An 18,164-nucleotide genomic window follows, 5' to 3' on the forward strand; every position below is an offset into this window, starting at 1 on the left:
CGTGAAGTTTTGTTAAAAGCAGACTCTGAACCAATCTAACGAGGCGACCAATCAAACGGAACCCCTCACAGTTCATTCGCCACGGGCCTACTCACCAATGTCGGTTTCCTTGTGGTTCTTGATGTACTCAGCCAGCTCGAAGTTACCAGCTATGATCGCCACCTGCAAGAGAGAGAATCACGTTAAAGCGCCGAGTGCAGGACACTCTTCCACATCCTGACGGCCTGACAGCAGAATGAGCCCAAACAGAACTTCCTTTTTGAAAAACAAGAGATACTCCCTTTTTTCTGGTTTATTGAGATACCGTTGATACCCAGCACTAAGTTGAAGGTGTACGGCATAATGACTTGACTTACATATTTTGCGAAATGATGACCACATTAAGTTTAGTTCAGGTCCATCACCTCATATGGTTCCAAAAATTTTTTTTCTTTGTGATGAGAACATGGGGGATCTACTGTCTTAGCAACCTTCACGTGTACCACACGGCAGCATTACCTGTAACCATCGTGCTGAATGTGACATCCCCAGGCTAATTTATCTTGTAACTGGAAGTCCAACTTTGGACCACCTTCACCCACTTCCCCCACCCCCTGCCTCTGGGAACCACAGATTTGATACCTTTTTCTATCAGTTTGGTTTAGATTCCACTCGAAGTGAGATCATAGAGTATTTGTCTTTCTCTGTCTGATTTCAGACAGCATAGTGCCCTCAAGGCTCATCTATGGTGTGGACCAATCGTAACTACTAAAATGGCAGCTACAACACCCATCGGTCCCACGCAGAGGCACAACTTCCCACTTTGCCCCTCTCTAGGCCCCTGGGCGTTCTTCGACAACGAGGCCGTCATTCTGTGAGAATCTACGTGAGACAGTCCTCGGCCCAGGAGGCCACAGCGGGGGCAGTTCAAGGGGCTGAGCCTGGAAACTCCCATGGACCACGTCCTGCTTTCCCACCAAGCCCAACTGGTCCCTACACCCTCCCCTGGGGGGGGAATCTATTCCTCTGATTGGTCCCCATAACTGGAGGGAGGGGGAAATCTCGAAAAAGCATTCAAAGCTGTTCACTGGTTTTCACTCAAGCAGAAAAAAACTCCACCCATGCACCTGTGCACGGCAACAAAACCAGCACCTACAGGAAACGGTCCAACTTGAGCCCTACAGATGCACTGACTAAAGTAAAGAGGCCATGTGGTCCCTGATGCACTGCGGCAGCCAGATAGGCAAAGCCAAAGTCCCCTGGAGTGGCCTGGGGCTCCTGGGGAGACCTGAACCAGAGCCCCCATGGGCAGGGCTCTCTGTGCCTCAGATGGGGAGACCTGGTGGGCCCGGGGGCGGCCGTCTCCACCCTCAAATGAGCCGGGCGTTCAGATGCCAGCCTGCAGACACACACGTGGACCGTCAGTCGACTTTCAGTGATGATGTGGGTGGGCCTTCCCCAGTCCTCTGGAGGCCTTCAGAGCACAAACTGAGATTTCCTGGAGGAGAAATTCTGCCTCAATTTGTAGCACCAGCTCCTGCCTGAGTTCCCAGCCTGCCCTTCCGACTGCAGACCTGCCGGCTCCCACAGTCCTGGGAGCCAACTCCTTACAAGCAACCTCTTAAATATATATATACATATATATATCTCCATCCTGCCAGCTCTGTTTCCCTGGAGAACCCTGATTGATACAGCTTCACATGGGGGCCGGGGGCTGCGGCGCTACGGAGACCCAGGGACCCCAGGCTCCCGTCCTTGGAAGTGACATTGATTTCAACTCTTGGGCCCCACCCAATGCTAGGTGTCCTCCAAGGATGTCACCGACAGGAGCAGCCCGTAGCCAAATCCAGCCCCCTCCCCGGCCTGCTAATGTCAGGGGAGCCGTGGCAGCCCCTGTCCACACCAGCCGGGGGCCGTGGGGATGGAAAGCAAAGGCCATTTCAGGGGCAGCCCCTGGTTGTGCAGATACAGGGGCAGGGTTAGAACCATCTGGTGAAAGGCGCTTCACCAGCCTCCTGCACGCTGACCACCCATCGGGGACCCAGGCTTCAGAGCACGGATCCTTGAAACACGACAGGGACAGAGGTGAGGAATCCAGGCAGGAGGTCCTCACAGGTCCTGAGAAGCCAGTGACCTAGTGTGCTGGCATTTATGATGTGAACGTAAAAGGGTGGCTCTGCAGGGTCACACATAACATGTGACCCAATGTCATTTAGGTGACAAATGGTCAGAATCATTCCTGGTCAGAATTCCCTGGTGGTCCAGTGGGTAGGACTCCACGCTTCCACTGTGGGGGACCCAGGTTCAATCCCTGGTCAGGAACTAGGATTCCGCAAGCCACGTGGCGTGGCCAAAAAAAAGGAAAAAAAAAAAAAAAAAAGAAAAAAATCATTTGTTGTCTTCCAGCCAAACCCTCAAAGGTAAAGCTCGCTCCCACCCGTCGGGATGGCTACTGTCAAAAGACAGAAAACAACAAGTGTTGGCAAGGATGTGGAGAAACTGGAAGGCCTGTGTATTGCTGGTGGGGATGCAAAATGGTACAGCTGTTGTGGAAAAGAGCATTCAGGTTCCTCAAAAAAATTCCACATATGGGATTTCCCTGGTGGTCCAGTGGCTAAGACTCCACACTCCCAATGCAGGGGGCCTGGGTTCGCTCCCTGGTCAGGGAACTAGATCCCACCCACATGCCACAACTAAAAGATGCCGCATGCCACAGCGAAGAGCCTGTGTGCTGCGACTAAGACCCGGCGCAGCCAAATGAGTAAGTAAGTAAATAAATAAGTAAATAAATAAATATTTTTTTTAAATTCCACATAGAACTACTACATGATCCAGCCGTTCCACTTCTGGGGATGCACCCAAAGGACCTGAAAGCAGTTATTGTATAATGGTTACTTTTATATGTCATCTTGACTGGGCCACAGGGGGCCTAGACATTTGGCCAAAAATTATTCTGGGTGCTTTGGGGAGGGTGTTTCTGGATGAGATTAACATCTGACTCAGTAGACTGAGTAAAGCAGATTGCCCTCCCTAGTGTGGGTGGGCCTCATCTAATCAGTTGACGACCTGACTAGAACAAAAAGGCTGAGTAAGAGGGAACCCCTGCTGCCTGATTGTGAGCTGGGACATCTCTCTTTTCCAGCCTTCAGACTCTGAAAAGCGTCAGCTTTTCTTGGGTCTTGAGCCTGCCGGCTTTTGGATTGAAACTTACACCACCGGCTCTCCTGGGCCTCCAGCTCGCCATGACCTCAGATCTTGGGCTTCTCAGCCTCTGTAATAAATCTCTTTGTGTGTGTGTGTGTGTGTGTGTGTGTATTGTGCAAGTGGGGCGCTGCTGTAACAAATAACTAAAGATGTGGAAGCAGCTTTCGAAGTGGGTTGATCCTGGGAGAGTTTTGAGGTGCATGGTAGGAATATAGATGTTAAAGGTTATTCTGATCAGATCTCAGATGGAAATGAGGAAATTGTAACTGGAAACTGGAAGAGAGGTGATCCTTGTTATCGAGTGGCCAAGAGCTTGGCCGACTTGTGTCCTGGGGTTTTGTAGGGGGCACACCTTGTGAGGGCTGCTGATGGTAAAATGCAAAAAGACAGATGAACTGGAGAAGGAATTGTTTAGCAAGAAGGAACTGGAATTTGAAGATTTGGAAAATCCTCAGCCTGTCCGTGGTGCAGGAAATGAGAAAGCAGGTTCTGAAGAGAACGCTGAGGGTGTGGCTGGACCATCACGTGATAACGAGTTTGCAGAATTTACGCGCATAGGTACTGCCAGTTTACACAGAAGGGGGTAGAGTCGGGTGAAGGGAGGGGAGGCTGTCAGACTTCTAGAGTTTGACAAGATGGCACGATAGAGCCACTCAACTGCAAATATGTGCTATTCTTCAAAAAGAGGGGAAAATGACCCCAGAAGTGAGTCAGAGAACATCAGGACCACTGCCTTGGTTTCAACAGGTCAGAGAGCCTTTGCCAGAAGCCTTGGGGGTAGCACCACACTGCCGCACGGTGTGGGTGACACTGCCGCCCCGACGGGCCTAGGGGACAGAATGCCGAACCAAAGAGGAGAGTTCTACATCTTAAGGTCTGATCAATTCACCCCAGTAGGTTTGGGCCTTGCTTGGGAGCTGTTGCTCCTTCCTACTTCCTGACTTTTCCCTTTTGGAACGGGAATGTCTACCCTATGTTTGACCCAATGTCATGTTTTAGAAGCACATAACTTGTCTGGTTTCACAGGTTCACAGCTGGAGAGGAACTGGCCTCAGGATGACTCGTACCTGAAGTTTCACCCACACCTGACTTAGATGATATTTACATGAGACTTGGACTTGAGAGTTTGGGGGTGGTGCTCAAACAAATGAAGATTCTGGGGGCTGTTGAGGTGGAAGAATGTATTTTATATGTGAGAAGGACATGAATTTGGGGGCCAGGGTGTGGAATGCTACGGACTGGATGTTTGTGTCCCCTCAAATTCATATTTTGAGGCCCTAACTCCCCAAGTGACAGTATTAGGAGGTAGGGCCTTCAGGAGGGGATGAGATTAGATAAGGTTATGAGGGTGGGGCCCCCATGATGGGTTAGCGCCCTTATAAGAAGACACACCAGAGAGCTTGCTCTCTCTGCCACGTGAGGACAAAGCACAAAGATGGCCGTCTGCAAACCAGGAAGACAGCTCTCACCAGAACCTGACCACGCTGGCACCCTGATCTCGGACTTCCAGCCTCCAGAGCTGTGAGAAATAAATTCCTGTTGTTTAAACCACCCAGCGCCTGGTATTTTGTCATAGCAGCCTGAGCACATTAAGACAGAGGGGACTCAAACAAATATTTGCACACCCGTGTTCATAGCAGCATTAGTCACAATAATCAGAAGGTAGAAGCAACCCAAGTGTCCACTGATGGATGAACGGATACATAAAATGTGGTATATACATAGAATAGAATATTATTCAGCCTTAAAAAGAAATGAAATTATGACACAGGCTACAACATGGATGAGCCCTGCAGACATTATACTAAGTGAAATAAGCCAGATGCAAAAGGACAAATCCTGTGTGATTTCACTCACATGAGGTCCCTGGGGGAGTCAGATTCATGGAGACAGAAAGTAGACGGTGGGGGTCCGGGGCTGGGGGGGTGTTGTTTAATGGGGACAGAGTTTCAGTTTTGCCAGATGTAAAGAGTTCTGGAGAGGGACGGTAGTGATGGTTGCAATGTACTTAATGCCGCTGAACTGTACCGTTAAAAATGGTTAAGGCAGTAAAATTTGTGTTATATGTATTTTACCGCAATTAAAAAAAAAGGTAAAAGTCCACTTGTGTGGACCAGAAGGTGAGAAGGTCAAATACGAGAACACGGACCCACCCTGAACAGTCAGGCAGGTGTTAGGAGAGACACTGGGACTTTGGAACAGCCATCCCTCCACAGGCAGGGGTGGGGGCTGGGGGGGTGGGCGGGGAAGACCCAGCCCTAAGGAGGATGAAGGAGGAGGGGTCTGGGACAGCGCACAGCTGAGCAGGGAGAACCTATCTAGTTAGCAGGATGGTCCCGGGCATATGGACCTCTCTGTGGCTACTCGCCTCCGCGTAATCTTGTCCAGACTCCCGAGCTGTTGCTTCTGCTGGAAGTGAAGGTAAGCAGGCAGGCACCTTCAATCAGAGAGACAGACACCGAGATGCCCTCCTCTCTAAGGGAGACGCCGCTCCCCACGGCTCACCTATTCCTACAGGCTGGCCCCAGCCGAAGCCTGACGTGAAGCTGGCAAGACAGACAGGTGCCGTAGAGGAGAGGGGCTCTGGCCTCAGGCTGCCTGGCTGCAAATCCCACACCTGTACTAGGTGACATCAGGCATGACGCTTAATCCACGGGCCTCGGTTTTCTCAGCTTTAAAATGGGTTTGGGGGACTTCCCTGGTGGTCCAGTGGCTCCCAAGGCAGGGGGCCCAGGTTCGATCCCTGGTCAGGGAACTAGATCCCACATGCATGCCGCAGCTAAGAGTTTGCATGCCACAACTAAAGATCCCATAGGCCACAACGAGGATCCCGCACGTGGCAACAAAGATCCGCAACTAAGACCCGGTGCAGCCAAATTAATAAACAAATATTTTTTTTAAAAAATGGGTTTGGTGTGGGGATTCGATGAGAATACCTTTACGTATGTAAAGGTTTAGAGCAAAGCCTGGCACACGGTAAGTCCCCAAAAAGTCTGCTGTTACTATTGTTGTTCACATGATTATTACTGACTACTTGTCTGTAAGCAGCAGACAGCTCATTATAAAGCTCCCCTAAGCCCCCACGATAAACACACCATCAGAAACATCCAAGTGCACACCGCACAGCTGCACTCCAATGCACACCCGGGAGAGCTGCTGAAAATAACCTAAAAATGGACCCGCAACCAGCAATTCCGAGCTTATGCTTCCAAAGAAAAGCTTTAAGGGCTGCAAACTGAGTTACCGCAGCATGGAAGCCACATGCGCTCTTCTGGCCAAAAGAACCGAGTCCACGATGCAAGTGAGAACAATGCAAGCCTGTATTTGCGGTAATTGGCTGACTGTTTCTCCCTTGATGTTTTCAAGGCCAGGAAAGTCCTCTCTTGCAGGAGGCAGCCGCCTGCCTGTTCTGCTGCCCGCCCCATGCTTGGGCATCCCACTAAGCGTATGATGGGAGGATGGAGAGTGGGCTGGGTTTGATGGAGGCGCCTCAGTTCCAACCAGCAAGCGTCTGGCTGCTGGTCTGATGCGTAAAGAAGGCAGAAGGTTGGGGTCTGTTTTCTTTGGTTCCAGGCATACAATATCAATAATAGTAATAAAATCAAGTTATACCAAGCACTTAGGTAGACACACTGTTTGTTCTAAGGGCTTGACATGGATAGAGCCTCTTTGATCCTAACAACCCTATGAAGTGGGCATCGTTATCTCTACTTGACATGTGATGAAACTGAGGCACAGAGAGGTTAAGTAACTTGCCTGACATCACACAGTAGTCAGTGCTGAAGCCAAGATATTATTAATAACTCAAGGCGTACAGGGCCAGAATCTTGATCTAATTTTCAAGGCACAGAATGATGTCTATAAATAATTTTGATTTTCATGACATGGCATTTTTTAAAAAGTTAACTTGTAACAGAATCGCAGCTCAGATGCCTCAGTAGAAAAACAACAGCACGAGGAAAAATATGACAGATTGTTCTCGAGGGCTTACGACAAGGCACGTTTAGCATGCTGAGTCGGTTGAGTGACCACAGAATTCTCTGTTGTGAAAAGTGCAGGCAAAGGATGGACGCTGCCATTTACAGGTTCTTCAGGACCTGAAAGTGAGAACTGAGCCCTTCCCGGCTCACCTGTCCTCCTCCCCCAGCTCCAAGCCCCCTCCCTTAACTCAACTTTCCTTCTCCCGTCTTGCTCTCAACACCGTCTCAGCAACACGTGCCAAAGCCAGGCGTTTGGGCATGGCCATAAGGAAAGGCAGGTGTCCAACTCGAGGGGAAATGTCTGGAAACCCAGGACAGCAAGGACTCCCTTTTGGACTCAGAGGCTCCACCTGTCCCCTCCTTTCTTCACCCATCGCCAGGCTTCAGGGGTGGACGCAGGGAAGGTGCTGGCGGGGGTACCAGGAGGAGGCACTCCTGGTCGGAGCAGTGAACGAGCCCCATCGGTCCGCACCGCAGGCAGGATGGATGCGGTGGAGGGGGGGAAGGGCAGAGGCTGGCGGGGGGACAGACTGGCGGGTCCTGTGAAGGATTCAGAAGGGAAAGGCTAAGGGAGCCGGGGCTTCTGCAGAGAAGAGGGAAAGAGAAACCCGCGGAACGGGGAGGCGGCGGGGAGAAACCATAGGATGTGAGGGCAGCCACGGGAAGAGCAACTCGCCAGGGGTCTCCAGGGGCCGGGCAATGGGTGGGGGAGGACCCAGATGGCAGGTGGCCAGTTCTGTGGTCCACACCGGTCACTTGCCGAGGTCTCCAGGGAAGACGCGCGGAGCCCCTCTTGTCCCCTTCTCTCTGCAGAAGTGGGGCTGCGCTTCCCCGCCTAACACAGCCGCCTCAGGGCGAGGCTTTCACGCTTGTGGGTCCCCATAATTCTTGCCCCGAGACACAGTCAGCATCTGAACATGGCTCATTATAAAGCCTCAGATGTTGCCTTGTTACTGACACGATGCATTTCAGGTGTTACAATGGTCCGGGCAGCATCGACGGTTACAGTTTCAAAGGATGCGGGGACGCGCCATGAAGTCATGACCCTTTGCCGAGGCTGACGAGGTCCCTTCCGAGAGGCCAACGGAGTGTGGAGAACGAGGTCAGATCGAACCCGCTGCCCGATACCCCCAGGGGCTCTGCCTTGGTGACCAGGCCGTGGGGAGTCCTGAGGATGCAGGAAGGTTGGCAAGGGCAACCCACATCTTCTCCCCAACAGCAGCACGCGGTGGGCAGGGAAAGGTGCCCCAGACACCTCTCCACCTGGCAGGGCAACCCACCCCGCAGCAAAACCCCCTCCGCAAGCTTGCTCCCTCCTCCTCCTGGACTTGAATGGCCAAGGGCAAGGGCAGGGCTTTCGATCTGTTTCTGTAACTCAGAAATTGACACCTCAAATTGACTGGATTTCAACCCTTTTTTTTTTTTTTACAAAATTTGGTCCTTGAAGAATGTTTTCAAAATCCATATATGACGGGGCTTCCCTGGTGGCGCAGTGGTTGAGAATCTGCCTGCCAACGCGGGGACACGGGTTCCAGCCCTGGTCTGGGAAGATCCCACATGCTGCGGAGCAACTGGGCCCGTGAGCCACGACTACTGAGACTGCGCGTCTGGAGCCTGCGCATCTGGAGCCTGTGCTCCGCAACAAGAGAAGCCGCGATAGTGAGAGGCCCCCGCTCGCTGCAACTAGAGAAAGCCCTCGCACAGAAACGAAGACCCAACACAGCCAAATATAAATAAATAAATAAATAAATTTATAAAAAAAAAAAATCCATATATGACAACACAGCTCACAAGGAATTACGCTCGTAGAAAGATGAGGTTTGGGGACCCCACCTGGCATCACAGGAGGTACCACAGCAGAGCAGGACCCAGCATCCCGGGGAAGACAGCAGTTGGGGCTGCCTTGTTCACGAGAGGCTGGGCCTGGGCTCCAGGCTCCTTTGTGACCAGCATCTCGACACCTCAGGTCCTGGGCGTTTCTCTTCACCCCACATGTGCCCCAGCGGCCGCCTGCCCACACCCCAGTGCTCCAACAGAGCCTGGAGGAAATGCACAGGGATGATGTCCTTCTAGAACCCCGAGCTCTGCCCCATCCTCATTCCCATGTCTAGCCTCTGTGCAAGTAGAGGGGGCCCGGCACAGAGGAAGTGCCCCAAATTCCCAGTGAGCCCCTCACTTCTGGCGCTTATTTCAACCCTCTAATCTACATCTGAAAGAGGCAGATTCTCCCATCCACCCAGTCTCTGCATCCCCCCCAAGCAGCGATGCTTGTGGATTTCCTGTGGGCAGACACTGGGCCAAGGTGACTGTTCCCTGCAGACTCAGGGACACACTCAGTGAGTAAGCGGAGGAAAGGTTCAGGGTGCAGCCATCCTGGGTGCCTGAAAATGGTCCAGGTCTCGGGCCAATGGGCCATGCTGCATGCACACGGGGGCCTGGGCAGGTCAGGGCTGTGTGTGGTGCAGCAGGGGGTGCTCTCTGCTCAGGGTCCCACAGGTGGTGTGAGGTGCCACCCCCTAACTGCACTGGGCACCTGCCTGCCCCCCCAGGTCAACAAAGGAAGCTGACCCTGCACACCTACTATGTGCCAGGCTTTGTGTCAGACACTGGGGGCCCGGGTGAAACCCCAGTCCTACCCTCAAGGCTGTCCCACAACCAGATGGCTGGAATCCCACACTGTCTCCTAACATGCTGCGCCCCCCATGGGGCTTAAGGACCACCATGGGGAAATGTAAGGAACAGAACGTGCAGTCAGGCTCACACGGCTGAGGGGGCTCCGTACAGCACCAGGAGCAAGGACAGACCCAGGGGAAGATTTGATGGAGGAAAATTAACTCGACAGGCAGGTAGGGGAGGAGAGTGCAAGGCGGTCTGTCCTCGCTCAGACTTTCTGCTGATCTATTTCTACCCCTCCTGTATCAGGCAGCCCCCTCCACAGTTTCCTGGAAGACTCCAGCACCATGTCAGAACACCCTCTGTGGGCTCAAGTCACCCATCCATCCATCCATCTATCCATTCATCCATCCATCCATCCACCCACCCACCTGGTCAACCACCCTCCCGTCACCTACTCATCCATCCACTCTACCATCCATCCAATTATCCACTCATCCTGCCATCCTTACATCCACCCACACACCTATCCAACCACACATTCACCCTCCCACCCAATCACCTACTCACTCACCCACCCAGGCACCTGCCCATACAACCATCCCTCCACCCATCCAATAGCCCACCCACCCAATCATCTACTCATGCACTCACCCAGCTACCCAGCCACCCATCCACACACCCAAACACCTACCAACATACCCACCCACCCAGCCACCATAATCTAAGCATCGCCATTTGCCATGCCCTATGCCACGTAGCACTTAATCTGGTCTCTTTTAAAGCTCTCCTTGGTTTGCGCAAGTTTGCATTGCATGTGAGGAAATGACCCTATCTGAGCCCAGGTATCAAGTGGACTTGCATCCTTTTCCACCTGTCACCTGGTCCAGTGCTGAGCTCCAAGTAGATGCCTTCCTGCGAGGGCTGGAGGAGGGGCGGCGCACACGGACCCTGGCACCTGAGGGTCAGTAAATCTGCCAGGGAGCTGGGCTGCCCCATTTGGACATTCCGCTCGGTCTCCTGGCTCTGGTGGTGGACGGTCAATGCCCTGGAGATGCTACGGCCCTGCTGTGGTGCCCACGGTGGGCCCCGCGGCACCCCTCTGGGCTGGCGCTGGAGTTGGAATCAGGGTGAGGGAGAAGCTGCCTCTGTTCTCGTCACTGGCGAAGCCGTCATCTCCTGGGATCTGCAGCCAGAATGCGGAGGAAACCCACTCTCCTGCCCCGAAGGAAGCATCCTCCTCTCCCCAAAGCCAAATGTGCCTCCCAACACAGAGCTATTCATAGGCAGCTCTGAGCTCCTGACAAGTCCTTGCCAAAACTGGAAAACAGCTCCACACAAAGGCAACGACGGAAACCCAGGCTCGGCCCGTCCCCTTCTTTGGTTTTCCTTCCAGATGACACCATGTCCCCTACTTGAGACTCCAGTGGTGAATCAGGAAGTGACTGACACCCGAAGACCCGGGAGCCTGGGAAGGTATCTTACCCCTGAGCATCCTTCAGGCATGCGGGGAGGGGACCGGGCCCCAGGCTCAGGGGGGTCAGAGGTCACGGACTCCACCAGACAAACGGCAAGGGAGTCTCCGCCGCCTCTAGGCTGGGCTCCGGACCAGGGAGCCCTTGGGCAATTCTGCAGGTTCCAGACAGATCCCCTGTGGAGCCGGGAGCCTTTGCAAACTGACGTGCTACCTGGAGGCCCAGGGACTCCACACCAACCTCAGCGGGGCTGCCTGGAGAGAGCCCCACTCGTCAGTGGAGGCAATCGGCATCCGTACCACCGCAAGTTCCGGCTCCAGGGGCTTCCGGCACTGAGCCAGACGAAGCAGCCAGGGCTGCGAGGCTGCCGTATGGGCAGTGCCATGCTGGGTGACCCACCTGCCTCCCCAGGTTAAAGGGGGACCCTGAGCATTCCTGGGACACCCGTCCAGGCGAGGCCTCTCCTTTGTTGGAACCCCAAGGCTGGGGGTGAAATGGCCTCCTTGTCCCCTGGCCCAGGAGTGAAGGGGACATCCTGGGCGGTGGTCAGCCTTCACTTGGGCAGTGTGGTGCTGTGGTCACGGCCACAGACTCCCCGGCGTGGATCCCTCTAGCACGGACACCACAGACAAGCTACCTCACCTCCTCTGTAACTGGGGATAATTCCAAGTCTAACCCTTCTATGATGCTTGGAGGATTAAAATTGTTCATACTGATCAATGGCTCACAACAGAGCCTGAAGTTCCACAAAGAAAGCTCCAGGCCCAGGTGGCTTCTTAGATGAGTTTTCCCAAACACATAAGGAGGAACTAACACCCATCTCACCCAAATTCCTCCAGAGAATAAAGAGGGAGAACTTCCCCAACTCCATGGACGAGGCCAACATGGTCTCAGTACCAGGGCTCCGCAAGGGCAAGAGTCACCTCTCCCACAGATGCAGGAATCCCAGACAAATAGGAGCAAATCAAATGCAGAGGTTTGTGTATGAAGGAGAAGACATCACCATTACGTAGACTTATTACAGGAATAAAACAGCAATCAGTATACTTCATCACATTAACAGAAAAAAGGGAAAATCAGTAGGATCAGCTTGATGGTTGTAGCAACTGTTATCAATTTTCGTAAGTACTTTACCAGAAAGCATTTGATGAAACTTAATACTGATTCATGATAAAGTTTAATAGACCGGGAATAAAAGAGAACATAATCTGCTAGCGCATCAGTGAAATATCTCACTGCCTAAGAAGCCTCCACGAAGCAAAGCGGGGCACGGCTCCGAGGACCACCGACGTGGGCTCCCCATGCCTTAAGTGGGGCTCCAGCTGGGCTGGTGGGTCCGATGACCTCACAGCGTGTCTTGGCATTGACCGAGGCTCACGTGTTTGCCTCCACCAGGCCTCCTGGCCTCAGCAGACCCAACTCCCTTACACGGTGGCCTCAGAACAGTGTTCCACCTGGGCAAAATCTAAAGCTGCAAAGCCTCCAGAGGGTAGGCTCTGGAACCCCACTCTGCAGCACCACTTCTGGAATATTCTACTGGTCAAAGCACATGACCAGAGTCAAGGCATGAGGGGAAATACACTCCACCTCTTTGGGGAGGGGCTGCAAGTCACCGTGGCCACGCTTCTCAATCTCCTACAATTCCACTCCGCACTGCCTGGTGACCACAGCCTGGGCACATTCACCGGTCCCCATGGTGGGGGGGGTCTCGTCTGTCCCTTTGCACCTGAAACCAGGCGGAAGCCTCAAAGTTCACACAGCCATTCAGAATTTGTCTCCGGACTCCAGAGCCTACACTCCTAAGTGCTGCACATGGTGCTGTCAGGTTAAAGCTGTTTCAGAGCAGGACACTGGCCTCTGTCATTTGCCTCCCAGGGAGGCTGGGGCTCAGCACCAGAATTCCTCCCTGCTCACACGGAGATGCTGAACCCGCGGTGGGTGCTGAGAATTCATATTTATGGAGAAAACCTCTCTTCAATGTTCGGAAGTTTCTGACCCGATCAACACGTGAGGTCAGACTCGATCTAGCTGGTCTACTTCTAGCTGTGGCAACACCAACCAGGGAGAAACCTCCCAGGCCCCGGGAAGGGGACCCGCGACCCCCAACCCCTCTGCTGCAGAAGAGACCCTCTGCACGGTATTATCCAGTCCTCAGTGGTATAAAATATTCATGACAGTCAAGGGAAAAGCAGCCATAAGAGAGGCATAAAAGTCTACCACATGCATGAAAGAATGAGAAATGATTCCTTCCTATGGACCCAAAGTATAGTCCCTCTCCCAGATGGATTTGCCAATAAAATGCAAATTTCTCCTTTGAAATAGCAATGGCTTTGAAGGACACCGTTTGCTCCCAGGAATCTTGATAAAAAGCAAACAGTTCTTCGTCGTTTGCAAAAAAAAAAAGCTGTCTTCATGAGGGCAGCTCCCGCTGGGACCAACAGGTTGGAGAGGCAGGAACCCAGGGGGGACGTAGGACTTTTCTACTTGCCCCCTCAGTCCCCCTGACTCACAGGGCAGAATGAATGAAACCACTGTGTGGTGAGGATCTGAGATTTCGGGGATTACAGACGTTCCTAGGTTGGCTTCTACCATGCTGTAATAAAGATGACTACAGTGGTCAAACTAATAGCAATGAAGATGGCTCACGCTGACTCAACACGCATGCTCACCCGAGCACCTAAATGCAGTTACCTGATTTAATCCTCACGCCTGGGAAGGAGAGCCACTGTGACTCGTTTCCAGATGAGGGAACAGGCTTTAAGAGCTCCAGGAAGTTAGGTGTGTACCTTTCATACAGGTAGACCTTGTCATCTGATCACAAAGCCTGGGGCTATAATCCCGTCCTACGTACATGGCCTCGCATGGCTCTCACCCCAGAAAATTCTCCTGCACCTGGGCTTAGGCAAGGACCCCTTGCCTGAAAAGAGGTCCGGGAGAGATTAATAATGAGATCTGATTCAGAAGCAGAAATTCAGCACCATTTTCTGCAGGTCAGCAACCAAAGAAAGGAGTAAAGGAGTAACAGTTGAGGCCACCAGACACCAGTTAGTGAATCAGCATAGGCCACCCTAGTAAGTCCCACAGCCTGGGAGGCTCAAACCACAGACATTCACTGTCTCTAGTCCTGGAGGCTGGAATTTGAGATCCAGGTATGGGCAGGGCTGGTTCCTCCTGAGGCCTCTTGCCTCGATGTGTAGACAGCCGTCTCCTCCCTGTGTCCTCATGGGGTCGTCCCTCTGTGTGTGTCTGTGTCCTGGTCTCCTCTTCTTATAAGGACACCAGTCCTATGGGATTAGGGCCCCACCCTTGTGACCTCATTTCACCTTAATCACCTCTTTAAAGACCCCTCTGCAAACTTAGCCACATTCTGAGGTCCTGGGGGTTAGGACTCCAACACAGGGATTTGGGGACAAAATTCAGCCAATAAGACCTTGCTTGCTTAGCACAAGAGTACGGAGAATCTCTTTACCTTCCTCCCAGACACGTACGTTCCCCCGGCAAAGACCCGGATCAGACATGATGGGGGCACACGATGGCTTGAGAATCCCCTCAACGTGGTCGGTTTTTAGGGTGCATGCGGTGGGGCTGGGGCTACTGTCACGATGGAAACGCAGGAGCAGAAATTGCTTCCTCTGTCTTATCTTTACACAGAGCCTTTATCCCCTCCACCCTCAAGGTTTCCTTAGGAAAAATTTCAAACACACCTAAGAAGTTGAAGGAATACAGCAATGCAAATCAATACACCATGTAATACAGCTAGGTTACACAATGGTTTCCATGTTGCTTGGTGTGGCATGTATACATGCACCTGTGTGCACAATCAGTTTTTGGCTAAAGCATCGTGACGCTTTTCCTTCTAAATTACCGCAGTATCTGCAGAGATGAAAGACATTCTCTTACACGTATTGTCACAAATGGAAGATCAGCCTTCATTCCAAACATCCTCTCATAACCACTCCATATGCAGAGTTCTCCAAGGGCCTCTATCCCCGCAATTTTTAAATTGTTTTCATTTAGGTCAAAGTACCTACATCGAAATGCAAAGAAGGTACGTGTACAATTTGATGAACGTATGTAACCCACGTAACCATCACTCCCATCAAGAAATAGGGCATTTCTGGATGGACCTAGAGACGACCATATTGAGTGAAGTTAAGTCAGACAGAGAAAGACAAATATCAGATGATATTACCTATACGCGGAATCTAAAAACAATGATACGAATGAACTTATTTACAAAACAGAAAGAGACTCACAGACTTGGAAAACAAACTTATGGTCACCAAAGGGGAAAGGTGGGGAGGATAAATTAGGAGTTTGGGATTAACAGATACACACTACTATATATAAAACAGATAACCAACAAGGACCTACTGTATAGCACAGGGAATTCTACTCAATATTCTGTAATAGCCTATATGGGTAAAGAATCTGAAAAAGAACAGATACATGTATATGTATAACTGCATCACTTTGCTATACACCTGAAACTAACACAACGTTGTAAATCAACTATAGTCCAATATAAAATTAAAAAGTTAAATTAAGAAAAGAAATAGAGCATTTCCATCACCCCCTTCTAGTCAATTTTCTCCCTCTCCCTCGCCAACTGAGACAACAGGTGACCTCACATGGCTTATGTCCGTGTGTTGAATGCCACACACATGAAATCATAGGTTACATACTCTTTGTTCCTCGTTTCCTGTGCTTAGCACCCCGTTTACGAGCATCACTCATCCTGTTGGGTATCGTAGCTTTGGTTCTCTTGTTCATAACCTCCCTAGGGGTGTGATGTCTGGTAACAGGGTGGTGCAGCTCTAACTTTACAAGAAACTGCCTTCCTTCCAAGATGGGACTGCTGTTCTGTGTCCCCACCAGCAACACCTGAGAGCTCTAGTTACCCCACATTCTCACCCACATTTGGTGTTGCCCATCTTTTTCATTTTGGCTATTTTGGCACTTTTAAGTTATATTTTTAAGATACATTTATCTCCCCCTCCCCTTTTTTTTTAAACTTCATCACTGTTACCTTTAAAATAAAATGAACTCATATGGTATTTGTCCTTCTCTTTCTGACTTACTTCACTCTTAGTAAGATAATCTCTAGTTGTATCCCTGTTGCTGCAAATGGCATTATTTCGTTCTTTTTTATGGCTGAGGAGTAAATATGGCACAAATGAACATATCTACAAAGTAGAAACAGACTTGCAGACTTAGAGAACAGACCTGTGGTTGCCAAGGGGGAGGGGGGAGGGGGTGGGGGAGGGAAGGACTGGGAGTGTGGGATTAGCAGATGTGAATTATTATATGTAGGATGGATAAACAACAATGTCCTACTGTAGAGCACAGGGAACCATATTCCATATCCTGTGATAAACCATCATGGAGAAGCATATAAAAAAAGAATGTCTCTATGTGTATAACTGAGTCACTTTGCTGTACAGCAGAGAATGGCACAACACTGTAAATCAACTCTACTTCAGTAAAAAATATATATATAAATAGAATTAAAATAAAATAAAATGAACTTTCCATTTTCCCCAAAGTTGGAAAACATGATGATTCCAAGACTCAGACCAAGAACTGAAAATCTCAACCTCACTGAAGCCACTGCTAACACAACGACTGCACCTGCAGCTTCCACAGGGCCAAGGAGTGTGAGAAAAGAACGGCCACCGCTCTTTCCCCAGAAACATCATTTCTCACCCCAAAATAACAAGAGTGAGGATGGCGGTAGCAGGGATCAGTTTCTGAAGGCTGTGATAATACTTCCAAGTTGACCTTACACACACAAAGAATATTTTACTTTATTCAGTGATGTGAAGCAAGTTGAACAAATTAAACCATATAAGCTACAATCGTGCTTGTGTGGTAATACAAGGCTGTAAAAAAAAAAAAAAGGGAGCTAGTTTGGTCTTTAGGAGGAATTTTACTTGCTCCCCTTCTACTAGAAACCAAATAAACAATTTCACTTAAATAACTGTCACGTGGCACATGGGGGAAAGATTTCTGAGACGTGAACCAACGTTTTCCCATCAAAAGCCAAAGCTCTTTGGTGGCATCTGCCCTGTGTCTTTCAGCTCTGCTCCCCAGCTGCTGTGGTCTCATTAGAGATCTTTAAAAGCAAGTTGCAGGTTCAGTCCACTGTCTCCCCCACTTCTCCAGCAAAGAAATGGAAAAGGAAATAAAACTCTCCCTCCTTGTCCTCCTCTTCCCCTCGCTCCAACTCCTCCTGGTGTGTTTATAAATAAATACAGGCTGGGTCATGCCCTTTAGACAAAAAAGCCATCAACTTATAATTAAGCCCATTGCTACAGAAGAAACTTATTACATAAAGAGAGCTTTCTTCCTTCTTTTCCTTCATACACCCTAAATTACAGCTCCTATTATTATAACTTTGACCACTCAGGGAACAATATAGTGCACCCAGAGGATTCTATCTGCTAAATATATGGGATGGACGTGAATTAAATTCAACACGACTAAATAACATAAAGTTGCATTTTAATACCTTTAGGAATAAGAAAAAAAAAAAACCAGCAATGAAACATAAGACATTTACTTTATTAGGAGAAACCTGGGGGTGGTGATTTCAGTTATTTGTAAACAGCAGGTAAAGTTTGGGAAGAAAGCAAAACACAGAGGAATGAGCGGGGAGGGAGAAAACGGGGGAAAAGATAGAAAAGAAGAAGGGGCAGTTTTCTTCAATGAGCTTTCATTTCAAACCGCTAAAAACAGAAGCCAAGGACTCCAATGTTCCCACTTTGGGGTCTGCGGTCTAAAAGAGATGATTCCAAAAAAATATGTAAATAAATAAATAAAATAAAAGAGATGATTCCGTGCTTGGAGGTTGGTGCGTTTTAAACCCCGCCCCAGAACTCACGCTGAAACACAGCCCCCAGCAGGTCCTTTC

General features: G+C 50.4%; 1 protein-coding gene across 1 annotated transcript in view; it reads right to left on the reverse strand.

Moving 5' to 3' along the window:
* SHANK2 (SH3 and multiple ankyrin repeat domains 2) overlaps window positions 1-18,164 on the reverse strand; it is a 457,530-nt gene that overhangs the window by 333,208 nt on the left and 106,158 nt on the right. Inside the window, exon 9 of the mRNA XM_068555086.1 lies at window positions 96-162. Coding sequence (XP_068411187.1) covers window positions 96-162 — 67 coding nt within the window. The remainder of the gene's footprint in view (window positions 1-95; window positions 163-18,164) is intronic.

The sequence above is a fragment of the Eschrichtius robustus genome, chromosome 11 (assembly GCF_028021215.1).
Source record: "Eschrichtius robustus isolate mEscRob2 chromosome 11, mEscRob2.pri, whole genome shotgun sequence".
Taxonomy (NCBI): Eukaryota; Metazoa; Chordata; class Mammalia; order Artiodactyla; family Eschrichtiidae; genus Eschrichtius; species Eschrichtius robustus.